The sequence below is a fragment of the Rhincodon typus genome, chromosome 1 (assembly GCF_021869965.1).
Source record: "Rhincodon typus isolate 14 chromosome 1, sRhiTyp1.1, whole genome shotgun sequence".
NCBI classification, from domain to species: Eukaryota; Metazoa; Chordata; class Chondrichthyes; order Orectolobiformes; family Rhincodontidae; genus Rhincodon; species Rhincodon typus.
The window spans coordinates 119,697,239-119,710,383 of NC_063332.1; the positions used below are offsets into that span (position 1 = coordinate 119,697,239).

General features: G+C 41.3%; 1 protein-coding gene across 2 annotated transcripts in view; it reads left to right on the forward strand.

Moving 5' to 3' along the window:
• Window positions 1-12,686, forward strand: part of LOC109929563 (elongation of very long chain fatty acids protein 6-like) — a 117,013-nt gene extending 104,327 nt beyond the window's left edge. For both annotated transcript variants that reach the window (XM_020529222.2, XM_048604851.1), the window contains exon 4: window positions 10,577-12,686. In XM_020529222.2, coding sequence (XP_020384811.1) covers window positions 10,577-11,004 — 428 coding nt within the window. In that variant the 3' untranslated portion in view covers window positions 11,005-12,686. The remainder of the gene's footprint in view (window positions 1-10,576) is intronic.
• The last annotated feature ends 459 nt before the right edge of the window (window positions 12,687-13,145 follow it).

Sequence of the window (13,145 nt, forward strand, 5' to 3'; positions counted from 1 at the left end):
ACTGCCAAGCAGTCGAAGAGAAGTAGGCAGTCCTGGGGCCTGGCTCACAAATTGGTTTTCTGTTTTTGAAGCTGACAAAAACACTGGTTACTCAAGAGAGTGCAGTCAGAACCATGTCTGTGGCACCATAAATGAGTTGGCTGTGCAGCAGGGGTAGGAAGCAGATAGGAAGAGCAATAGTGATAGTGGATTCACTAATTAAGGGAGCAAACAGACATTTCTGGGGCATACATTTGATTCCAGGCTGGTATGTTGTCTCCCTGGTGCCAATATTTGCAGCAGGACATTCATGTTGCGGAGGATGAACAGCCAGAGATTGTAGTCCATATGGTACCAACTGCTTGGGTAGGAATCAGAATTTAGGAAGCTGTGTAATAAATTAGCAATTAGGACCTCAAATGGTTTGATCTCTGGATTATTCTTTTGTGTCACTTGCACAGAAATAAAGGAGAAGGCAGATGAATGTGTGGCTGGTAAAATGGTACAGGATGGAGGGCTTTAGATTCTTGGAACACTGGGACTGGCTTGAGGGAAGATGGCACCTGCAGAAGTTCCTTTTGGGTCATTTTTCTCAAGCTGTCAGTAGGCCTTTAACCTAACTTGGCAGGATTGTGGGAACCAAGAGAAAATATCAGAAGAATACCAAAGTTCAAAAAGTACTTGAGACAGACAGAAAATAGTAAGTTAATTGGTGAAGTCGGAAAGAAGGAGAAAGTAATGAATTCTAAATCAATGTTACTGTGCGTGTATATGAATGCACGGTTGTATAGTAAAAACAAATGCAGATTGCCATGGGGATATCTAATATTGTGGCAATAACAGAGACATGACTCAAGAAAGGGCAAGGCTGGGTGTTAAATATTCCTAGGTATAGGTATTTGTTACTTGTCTAGAAGATTCCTGCTGCCCCTTCCCACTGTGAGAGAAGGGGCGTAAAGCCTGGGAACTGCCATTTTTCCAGACCCACTTGAGGCATAGTGGTAGTATCCCTACCCCTGGACTGAGGCACCCAGGTTCAAGCTTCAACTGCTCCAGAGAGTGTGTAATATCATCTCTGCACAGGTTGATTAGAAAAGTAGGTTAAATGTAAAAAAAAGTATTGGTTAAGGAGCCCTTTGCAGTGCTAGAGAAAGCAGATTCAGAGTTTCAAGGACAGAATCAATTTGGCTAAAGCTAAGGAAGAAAAGGGTTGCAATTATATTGCTTGGTGTGATCTGTTGCCACCGACCAGTAGGAAGGATGCAGGGAAATTACAGAGATGAGGAGATATCATAGACTAACTATAATGAGGAACTTTAACTTTGGTGGTGGGGAAGTTTCTAGATACATTTCTTTGGAATAGAATTAGTAGTCACATGGAAAATGGTGGGCTAGTTGAGAAGAGTCAGGATAGACTTGTAAAACAGAAACTGAGTTTAACTAACTTGCTGGAGTGTTTTGAAGAGGTGACAGAGGTTAAATAAGTGTAATGCTGTTAGTGTGATGTATATGGACTTCCAGAAGGCATTTAATACAGTACCACACAACAGATGTGGGAAAAATTAAAGCTCATGAAATAAAAAGGAAAGTAGCAAAGTGGATATGAAATCGGCTGAGTGATTAAAAACAGTAATATGGTAAATGGATATTCTTCTGGCTGGAGGACTGTTCATAGTGGAGTTCCCTAGTGGCCATTGTTGAGACCCTTGTCTGTAGAATTTGAAAAGGACTGAGACATGTTGGTGGATTGATGTGAAGGTATCAGATAAGTTTCGATGCTGGAACATGTAAGGTGTTGCTTTTTGGGAAGAAGAACTTGGACAGACCATATAAAATAAGGGGTACAGTTCTAAGTGAGATGCAGGATATATTTGTATTTAGCTCACTGAGGGTGGCAGAGCAAGTGTAGAGAGCAGGGGAAGCAATTGTGATATGAGAAAAGTCTTTTTAATACAGTGAATGGTTCAGGTCTGGAATGCACTTCATGGAAGTGTGTGGAAGCAGATTCATTTGAAGCTTTCACTTTGGATGATTATTTAAATAGAAACATTACTTAATGTGCAATGTTATGGGTTAAGGCAAGTGAAATGGCACAAAGTCATGAAGTTCATTTTGGATAAATTTTATCTGCCATGTGTCACCCCATTCCATCAGCCTGTCCTTGTTCTTTTGAAGCTTATCTCTGTTCACCTCCATAGTTCACAATACTTGAAGATATTATGTCAACTAAAAATTTTGAAATTCTTTCTTCCAGCTTCCAGAATATTTTTATCCTCTTATGATGTGAACACAAATGAACAATTACAGACAGAGACACCTGGTCAATCTAGCCTGTCTGAACACAGTTGTGAAGGCTTGTGTATCGCAATACTTCCTACTCAGGCAAAGCAATGTGATCTCTTGGGAGAATCAAGAAACCAGCTATAAAATTTAAGGCCAATTTGAAGGAAAAAATTCTGGGAGATTCTTAGTTTAAGCAATCACCAGTCTAAAGTTTTTATAAGAGGTGATGTCCAGCCCAACCAATAAGAAGTTCAACTTTCTCTTCAAAGATTTCATTAAATTAAGCCATTTCTGAAGAAGGGTCCCGAACCGAAACGTCAACTTTCCTGCTCCTCTGATGCTGTCTGGCCTGCTCTGATCCTCTAGCTCCACACTGTGTTATCTCTGACTCCTGCATCTGCAGTTCTTGCTATCTCTGACTGAGATATAACCCTACTGCGAAGCTTCTTCCAAGGATGCCCACCTTGAAGTTGTCCTCCTCCCTCCGGAAAACCAGCCATTTCTGAAGAAGGGTCCCGACCGAAAACGTCAGCCTTCCTGTTCCTCTGATGCTGCCTGGCCTGCTGTGTTCCTCCAGCACTGTGTTTTCTCTTACTTCTGTTTTATGGACATTTTTCAAGATGTTACTATTTATTTCCCCACATTCTCTATCTTCCATATCATCCTCCACAGTAAACATTGATGCAAAATACTCATTTAGTTTCTCCCCCATCTCCTGTGGTTCCACACAAAGGTGGCCGTGGTAATCTTTAAGGTGCCCTATCCCTCCCTAGTTACCCTTTTGTCTTCAACGTATTTGTAGAATCCCTTTGGATTCTCCTTAATTCTGTTTGCCAATGCTATCTCATATCCCCTTTTCTGCCCTGATTTCCTCCTTAAGTATAGTCCTTCTGCCTTTATACTCTTCTAGAGATTCACTCAATGTCTGCTGTCCACACCTGACATGCTTTCTTCTTATTCTTGACCAAAGCCTCAATTTCCCCAGTCATTCAGCATTCCCTACATCTACCAGCCTTGCCCTTCACCCTAACAGGGACATACTCTTGTTATCTCATTTTGAAGGCTTCCCATCTTCCAGCCATCCCTTTACCTGCCAACATCCGTCCCCAGTCAACTTTTGAAAGTGCTCGCTTAATACCATCAAAATTGGCTTTCCTCCAGTTTAGAACTTTAACTTTAGATATGGTCTATCCTTTTCCATCAATATTTTAAAACTAAAACTAATAAAATTATGGTCACTGGCTATTGCCTTACTTCCCAAGAGTAGGTTAAGTTTTGCACCTTCTCTAATAGGTACATCCACATATTGAATCAGAAAATTTTCCTGCACACGCTTAACAAATTCCACTCCACCCAAGCCCTTAACACTATGGCAATCTCAGTCTATGATTGGAAAGTTAAAATCCCTTACCACAACCACCCTGTTATTCTTGCAGATAACTGAGATCTCCTTACAATTTTTTTACTCAATTTCTTGGTGACTATTGAGGGGGAGGGTCTATAGTATAATCGCAATAAGGTGATCATGCCTTTCTTATTTCATAGTTCCACCCAAATAACTTCCCTGAACATATTCCCAGGCATATCCTCCCTAAATACAGCTGCAATGTTATCTGTAATCAAAAATGCCACTCCCCCTTCTCTTTTGCCCCCTTTTCAATCCTTCCTTTAGCATCCATACCCTGGAACATTTAAGGTGCCAGTCCTGTCCATCCCTGAGCCACATCTCTGTAATTGCAAGGATATCCCAGTCCCATGCTCCCAACCGTGCCCTGAGTTTGGCTGCCTTACCTTTGGCCTCTTGCATTGAAATAAATGCAGTTTAATTTAACAGTCCTACCTCGTTGTCAGCTTTGTGCCTGCCTGTCCTGACTATTTGACTCATTCCTTTCCCAACTGTACCAATGTCAGACTGATCTGTTTCCTCACTGTCTCCCTGTGGGACTCTTTCCCCGCGCCACACCACCCACCCCCGCAACCCCCCTACCCACGCCCCCCCACCTCCACCACCGCCGCAACAACCACAACCCCAGCAGCTCCTGAGCAGCTCTGGCAAATCTCCCCCTCCCAATACATTAGTCCCTTTCCAATTCGGGTGCAATCTGTCCTTATACATGTCACTTCTACCCCAGAAGAGTTTCCATGATCCAAAAATAGGAATCCTTCTCCCTTGCACCATCTCGTCAGACATGCACTCATCTGCTCTATTCATCTATTCCTATCCTCACTAGCTAGTGGCACCAGGAGTAATCCAGATATTACTACCCTCAAGGACTTCCTTTTTAAATTCCTGCCTAACTTCCTATATTCTCTCCTCAGAACTTCATCCTTTTTTCTTCCTCTGTCATTGGCTCCAGTGTGTACAGTACCCTCCTGCTGGTCCCCCTCCCCATTGAGAATATTCAGCACACTGCAAGGTACCATTGATTCAGGCATCAGGGAGGCAACACACCATTCTGATGTCTCATTGTCAGCCGCAGAATCTGTTTGTGCCTCTGACTAGAGAGTCACCTATCATAATTGATTGCTTGGAACCTGACATACCCCTCATTACATTAGAACCAGTTTCAGTACCAGAAACCTGGCTGTCAGTGCTACATTCCCCTGAGAATTCATCACTCTCTACGTTTTCCAAAATAGCATACTTGTTTGAGATGTGGATAGCCATAGGAGACAGCTGCATGACCTGCTTCCCTCTTCTACCTTTCCTGGAGGTCCACCTGACTGTTTGGTTTTCTTGCAACTGCCATCCATCACACCCATGGCCCCTGTAAATTGCTCATTGCCTTTAACTGCTGCTCCAACCTATTGATGTGATCCTGCAGACATAATCATCAGTAACATGGAAACTCTCCCTAATCTCCCACGTCTAACAGAAGAGCACATCACTCTACGAAAGGCCATCTTTGCACCTTAACAAACTACAGACCCAGAAAATAGTACAGTCTTATTGCTCTAAAAATACTGCTGCAGTCCAGCTTAGTGTCTATGTTTTTATATTTTTAAAGTTTAATCAAGAGACAGATCTCCATAACAACATGTAATCAGAAACCAATCCCCTCTACTCACTATTGTAGATTTACAAAAGAAGAACAGTATGGTTACACTTTAAAGCTAGCCACTTAGTTGCTGCCCTGCTGTGAGCTTCCCCACACAGGTTTCTCCAAGGTCTGCTATGAAGTTACATCCAACCCTGACTTTGTTATTAAGCCTTCCAATAAGGGTGGTGCTGTGTAGTCTGGCAGACTGACATCTACATTGCAAAGGCTGAGTGCCAGCTCTCAGATGCCTCCCCCTATCTTCCCCCAAACAAGACCCCACTAGGCACATCAGGCCATTGTATCAACCATGATAACTGACCTCATTTCATCTGGTGATCTACCCCCCACTGCCTCTAAGCTAATAGTTCCCCCAGCCTGCACAGCTCACTTCTACCTCCTTCCAAAAATCCACAAACAGGACTGCCCGGGCAGACCCATTGTCTCAGCCTGCTCCTGCCCCACAGACCTCATTCCTTCCTACCTTGATTCAGTCTTCTGTCCCCTGGTCCAGTCCCTAGCCATGTACAACCGTGATTCCTCTGACGCTTCACACTAGTTTCAGAATTTCCAGTTTGCAGGCTCCAGCCGCCACCTCTTTATTATGGACGTACAATCCCTTTAAACACCCATCCCCCAGCAGGTTGGTGTCAAGGCTGTCCGCTTCTTCCTGAAGCAAAGGCCTGACCTGTCCCCACCAACCATCACCCTCTGCTTGGCCGAGCTCGTCCTCACCCTCAACAACTTTTCTTTTAACTCCTCTCATTTTCGTCAGGTAAGAGGGTTGGCCACGGGTGCCTGCATGGGCCCCAGATTTGCCTGTCTCTTCGTGGGGTACATGGACTATTCCTTGTTCCAGTCCCATTCCGGTCCCTAGCCACAACTCTTTCTCTGATATATCGATGATATCATTGGTGCCGCTTCCCCCTTTCATCCGGAATTGAAAAGGTTCATCGATTTCACTTCTAATTTCCACCCTGCCCACACTTTCACCTGGTCTGTCTCTGATTCTTCCCTTCCCCTCCTTGACATCTGTTTCCATTTCTGGGAGTAGACTAGCCACTAATATCCACTATAAACTCACCAACTCCTACAACTACCTGGACTATACATACTCCCACTCTGCTTCCTATGAAGGCTCTTTTCTATTCTCTCAGTTCCTCTGTCTCCGTTGCATATACTCAGATGAGGCCAACTTCAACAAGACAGCCTCCGAAATGTCCACCTTCTTCCTCAACTGAGGATTCCCCAGCACCGTTGTTGACAGAGCCCTCAACCGGGTCCGACCCATCTCCCGCACTTCCACCCTCACCTCCTCTCATCCCTCCTGCAACAGCCACAGGGTTCCTCTTGTCCTTACCTATCATTCCACCAGCATCCACATCCAGAAAATCATCAGACACCATTTCTGCCACCTCCAGCGAGATGCCACCATCAAATACATACTTCCCTCCCCTCCCTTGTCCGCCTTCCTCAGGGACTGTTCCCTCTCAGACACCCAGGTCCACTCTTCCTTCACCCCCACCATCCCGCACAGCGCCATGGCACCTTCCCTTGCATCCGCTGAAGGTGTAACACTCACCTATTTACCACCTCCCTCCCCAGTATCCAAGGGTCCAAACATACCTTCAGGGGAAAAAGCACTTCACCGGCACTTCCCAGAATCTAGTCTACTGCATTTGCTGCTCACAATGTGGTCTCCTGAACATGGAGGAATCAAAGTGTAGACTGGGTGATTGCTTTGGAGAACATCTGCGTTCTACCTGCAGTGAAGAACCTGAGCTTCTAATTGCCTGCCACTTTAATACACCACCCTATTCCCTGGCTGACATCTGTCTTGGGCTTGCTGCAGTGTTCCAGCGCAAGCTAGAAGAGCAACACCTCATGTTCCGCTTGGGGACCCTGCAGCCCTCCAAACTCAATATTGAGTTCAATAATTTTAGGGCCTAAACTCTCCCATGTCCTAGCTCCCTACCCCACATACCAGGCTTTGTTATCACATAGTCTGCTGTTACACACAACCTATTGTTAGTCAGTAACAGTCCCCATTAACAGCTGTTCACCCTCCTAACCAGATTAGTATCAACTACTTTGTCTATCTAACTGCTCTTTCTCTCTTTCTTTGGGCTCTATCCCCACCTATCGTTTACTTCTTACCCCCCTACCCCCACCCTATCTACCGCATATAAACTGACATTTTCCTAGTCGTCATCAGTTCTGAGAAAGGATCACCAGACCTGGAATGTTAACTTGGATTTTTCTGCACAGATGCTGCCAGACCTGCTGAGCTTTTCTAGCAACTTCTATTTTTGTTGTGAATTTTGCTGTTTGTTTATTTTTCTTAGACAGACTCTGATGTCCAGAGATACTTGAAATCAAACAGTAGAGGCAGTCAGCTGTGCACATTCACTGCTGGGTGAGACAGCAGTGTGGGCTTACTTCTCCATTTGATTCGCTTCCTATGTGGCCGCTACCTTTGTCTCTCTTCTACCTTTTAAAGTGCCATTGTTTTGACTTTTTTTTTCTGCCAAAGTTCCAAAACAATGCAACAGCCTAAAAAACAGTAATTACTGCTCCTAGAATGAGGCTCCAACGCTGAAAATTCCTCAAAATAGGAGCAGCTCCTACGGCCACAACTTTTTCCTGACCTCCATGTTGGGTTACCCAGAATCCACTGATCTTTTCTTTTAAAAGATGACAATTACATTAGCATGCTACAGATTGCAATGAGCTGCTAAAATTAAGAGCTAGAGGAGGAGTAGCAGCCTTCACAAGAAAAGCCATTTTTAAAATTCAGTCTGCTTGGCCAGCCACTAGGCTTGAGAGGTTTTACTGGATGAGACCTTGAATGGCCATGAATTGGCATCAAATTTTACTTCAGCCCACCACCCCAACCCTGGGTGGCATGTACTCAATAATATTTCTATCACACCCAGGGACGCCTTTTTAACCAGTCCTTAAACATCCTCCAAAGGCACAATACTTTGCAGGTTTTGACAGTTCTCTGATTTTTCATGTAACTGAAATGAGCATTCCCATTACTTAAAAGAAGTTTAGAAATTCTAAACAAAAATACCAAAAAATAGTGGATGCTAAAAATCAGAAACAAAAACAAATCACCTCAAAACCTTCTGATTCTGCCATTGGTTTGTTTCCAACATCTGTCCAAATCTTCATTAAAAACTTTATTAATGATAATTTTTTTAGGAAATCTTAAACAAGCATGTTTCCAGTCATATATCCACGTACAGCCACCGAAATCCAAATTACAATAGCCTAAGCTTTCCTTACTTTTGGACTTGAGTTGGCTTCTAGAGGATCATTCTGACAAGTGATGGTAATACTGGTGTCAAGCTTTCAAGTTCTGCTGAAACATGCCGTCTTTTGCAATTTTTTGTAAATCCACCTTTTTCTTCAAGCTCAGCGTGCCAGCTGATATTTCATTCTTGATCTTGTATGTGTCCACATATATGCTTACCTAATTGCCCCCGTATGTTCCCATGCAAACCCCTACTCACTATTGACACATACTTGCAAGCCGCTGGCCCGCCCCCGACGGACATCCTTTCTGAAAAGGATTCTCTGCCAACCCCCATGCTACCTCATTTTCAGTGAGCAGCTTGATACAGTTTAAGTGTTGATCGCACTTTCGATGATGCTTTCTAACTCTTTGACTGATTGGTCATTGATCAGATGGATTTAATTTTTTGTGACTCTTGTTCTGAGGGCATGACTAGACTATTTTTCACCTTGTCACCTAGCTGCCGTTGTTACAGATGGGCTGGAACAGATTGGCTAGGAGCACAGCTAGGTCTGGAATATGGCTCATCAGAATTATCCCTGGTATTTCGTACGTATCTACAGCCTTTGCTGCATCCAGTGTGCTTATCTATTTCCCAGTTTCATTTGAAGTAGATTGAATTGACATCTGTGGTGCTGGGGACCACAGGATAAACTGAAATAAATCAATTCCTTGACCCTTCTGGCTGAGGTTGGTTGCAAATCTTTTGCCTTGTCTTGACATCTTGGCTTTGGTACTGTGTTGATGCTTATGCAATGAAGCTTGCCCTATGTCAACATCATACTGCCAGATAAATGGTATCTTGGCCTTCATTGGAAGGGGCTTTAAATACAAGAGCAAAGATGCTTTGCTGCAGCTGTTCAGGGCTTTGGTAAGACCACACCTGGAGTATTAAGTGCAGTTTTGATCTCCTTGCCTAAGAAAAGATATACTTGACATTTAGGGAGTCCACCAAGCTGATTCCTGGGACAAAAGGTTTGTTGTATGAGGAGAGATTGAATCAACAAGGCCTGTATTCACTTGAGTTTAGAGGAATGAGACTGCTTCTCATTGAAGCATGAATAATTTTAGTAGAGCTAGGTAAACTGGTGCAGGAAAGATGTTCTCCCTGGGGCAGGGAGTCTGGAACAAGGGTTCAGGGTCTCAGGATAAAGGGTAGACCATTTAGGACTGAGATGAAAAATTTCTTAACTCAGAATGGTGAGACTATGGAATTCTGTACCACATAAGATAGCAGAGGCTATGTCACTGAATATATTTAAGAAAGAAGTACATTTCTAAAGACTAAATGCATCAAGGTGTATGTTCAGTATGAGGTATAATTTCAAAACAGTAAAATAGATAATAGCCATTTGCTGGTTCGTTTCTTAGGGCAGTGAATGGACCAATCAAAATCAATCTGCCTAGTTTAACATTTCAACAAAGCTTGGGAGTTAACTGTCAGTCATCATTGGCTGATGCTTTCTCCATAGCAGCACCTCTACCAATCAGAGTCCACTTGCTAATCAATCGCAATTTTACCTGTCATAAGTATAAAATGTGATTTTCACCTTTAAATTGGTATTTTTGTGAATTGTCCTAATGAGTGTAAGATGAACAGCAATACTCGAGTTCTGTCCTTTCAAACAACTATAATAATCAACTGTAAAATTTTAAAAATGCTATGTTAGTACTTTTAATTAAAGGACTATCTTCAATTATTGTATTTCTGCAAAAACAGGACTTGGAAGGATTGAGTGTTGTGCTGAACGAATATTAAGTAATCAATTCTTAAAGCTGCTTGAAACAGTAAATGTTGGTGGTTGATAGTGAATTATAATGCATTTAAATAAGCTAAAAGATAGCTAAAGCATTCCTGGAGTAAGTGTTTTTAATGCACTTTAATCAGCATAGCGTAACTGCTTACACAAATAGAAACAAGGTTTACACACTGAAATTAGCTTTATTTACAAAAGTGTTTCTCTTTCCTTTATAGGAGACACGTTCTTCATTATATTGCGGAAGCAGAAGCTCATTTTCCTACACTGGTACCACCATATTACCGTACTTCTTTACTCCTGGTATTCTTACAAAGACATGGTGGCTGGAGGAGGGTGGTTCATGACGATGAACTATGGTGTGCATGCTGTCATGTACTCCTATTACGCTGTACGGGCAGCTGGCTTCAGAGTCTCACGCAAGTTTGCTATGTTCATCACCATGACACAGATCACCCAGATGGTACTGGGCTGTGTTGTTAACTATTTGGTGTATGAGTGGATGCAGCAGGGTCAGTGCCCATCACACATGCACAACGTTGTCTGGTCCTCCCTCATGTACCTCAGCTACTTTGTCCTCTTCTGCCAGTTTTTCCATGGGGCCTATTTGAGCAACAGCACCAGAAAAGCACTGAAGGCCAACTAGAACTGGATGGTTTGAGATCACAGCTCAGGGGCATCAGTCACATGGCACAGTGACATGTATCGAGTGCTTCAAAATGGCAGCCCGTATTCATTAGGTTGGTTTAATCCGTTATGGCATAATGGCACCTCAGTGAGATCATCCTTAGAAGTTTCAAATTGTAAGAAAGGCACTCCTTTAGGTGTGTTAATAGGTGATGCAATACACATATGGACTTTATCAGTTGTTGCTAAATGTCACTATGGAGGTTTAATGATCTGATTTTTTTGTAAATGGATCAACTGAGGTACAAAAATGAGCTTAATGGTTTAAGCCAATCAGTATTGAATCTGAAGGGCAGCTAGAAGAACCAAAAGCTTCATGAAAAGATTAATGGTTTAAAAAAAAATATTTTTTTTAATTATTCAAAAATGAAAGATTCTGCACTGATAAGATTACTAGCAACTTCTTGATCCATGGTGTCTCTGATAATAAAAAGTAGAGTATTCTGCCTTTAGAAATACCCATTTTTGTGAATATGCGGTGTTGGAGAACATTTGCATTTGTACCTTGTACCTTGTATGGCCTTTTGAGAACTACCATTTGAATTATAATGTTATTATTCCTAATAAAAATAGCAAATCTAACTAAAGTCACAACATTTATCACATTTTAGAAGTACATTTGCAGGAAAAAGATGATTTTCAGTTCCAATTGTATTTTTCCCTTATTTCTTTCCTGAATATTGAAATGAGACTATTTGATATTAGCAACCTTGTTAGTATGTTCATTGAAATTCTTACGTCTGTTGATGTTAACTTATTTTAATCTTAAATGTAAAGTGGAGGAGAAAGAGTTTCATGCAAATATATTAATGAAAATACTAACATCATATAGAATGATTTCAATGTACATTTATTGATTACATATGGCAAATTAATAAATCTGCCTCACACACTTATCAGTCAAGAGTTAGCCCATACTGAGATTCAAGGCTTTTTTTCTTGTTTTTCAGTTTCTTCTGAGGCACTTAAAATTGTTTGAGTACATTGTTCTTTCCCAAACTACTACTGGATCTTTCCAGAGTGTATTCCGTTTCACTGAAACTAAATTGCTTACTTAGTTGTTTGCGTTTCTTTGCCACTATTTCTGAAATTGTCATTTCAAGTAGTGATGTCTATGCCATCTCTTTGCTATTTCATCTTTACTTTAGTCAGTTTATAAACATTTCAGAGCTGTGGGTATTTGCATACAACTACAACAATCTAAAACAGTTTGAGCGGTTTTATTAAGAAATTTCAAAGTAATCAAAAAAGGCTGATGGGACCACATATGTACGCTTAATAAAATTTGGGTTTTACAAAGATCTTTATATAAACAAGCTGGGGATACTTTTACAGATATTTTTACTTGTATTTTTTGATACTGTGGTCTTATGGTTAAATGATTCAGTGTAAATAAATTCTGAGGCAGAGAAGCTTTGAAAGAGATTATTTAACCTTTAATCTGCAAACTAAGACATGATGATTTTCATGATTTTACAGTAAAATGCTACATACAACAACGTTTATCAGGCATACAAGCTTTCCAAATTCATAATTTTTTTTTCAGTAAAACAATTGATTCAGAGCCAAAGTAATGTACCCTGCTGTGAATTATCAACTGGTGATGCTGTAACACCTAATAATAAATATTTCTAAAATGTTTCTGATAGCATTATTTCTTTTAATTCAAGATTAATTATATATTCTTGCAAGATTATTAGTAGTTTGAACTGTAATTGCACATGTTGCTTTGTTAGAGCTTCAGGATTTTAAAATAATTGGCAAAAAATTAGCAATATTTTAGCAAATGATTGCAAAATATTTAAGGTTATTAACTTGAAGCATCTCTGTGCTTGCATGTCATATTAAGAGAAGTTTAGCACTGATCTCAGAATTTGTTTGGCTAGTTCAGATTTTTTCCACTGTAATTCAGGCATACTACCTCAACTTAACACTTGTTCAAACCCTGGACTTCATTGAATTAGTTGAGCCTCCTTTGGACAGCACAATTTACATAACTACCTGTGGTTACAGAATGAAAAATTAACCAATATTCTTCTCTGATCAGTATATGGTAACATACCCTCGATGCGCACGTGTGGGCTTTAAATTTCTTAAATT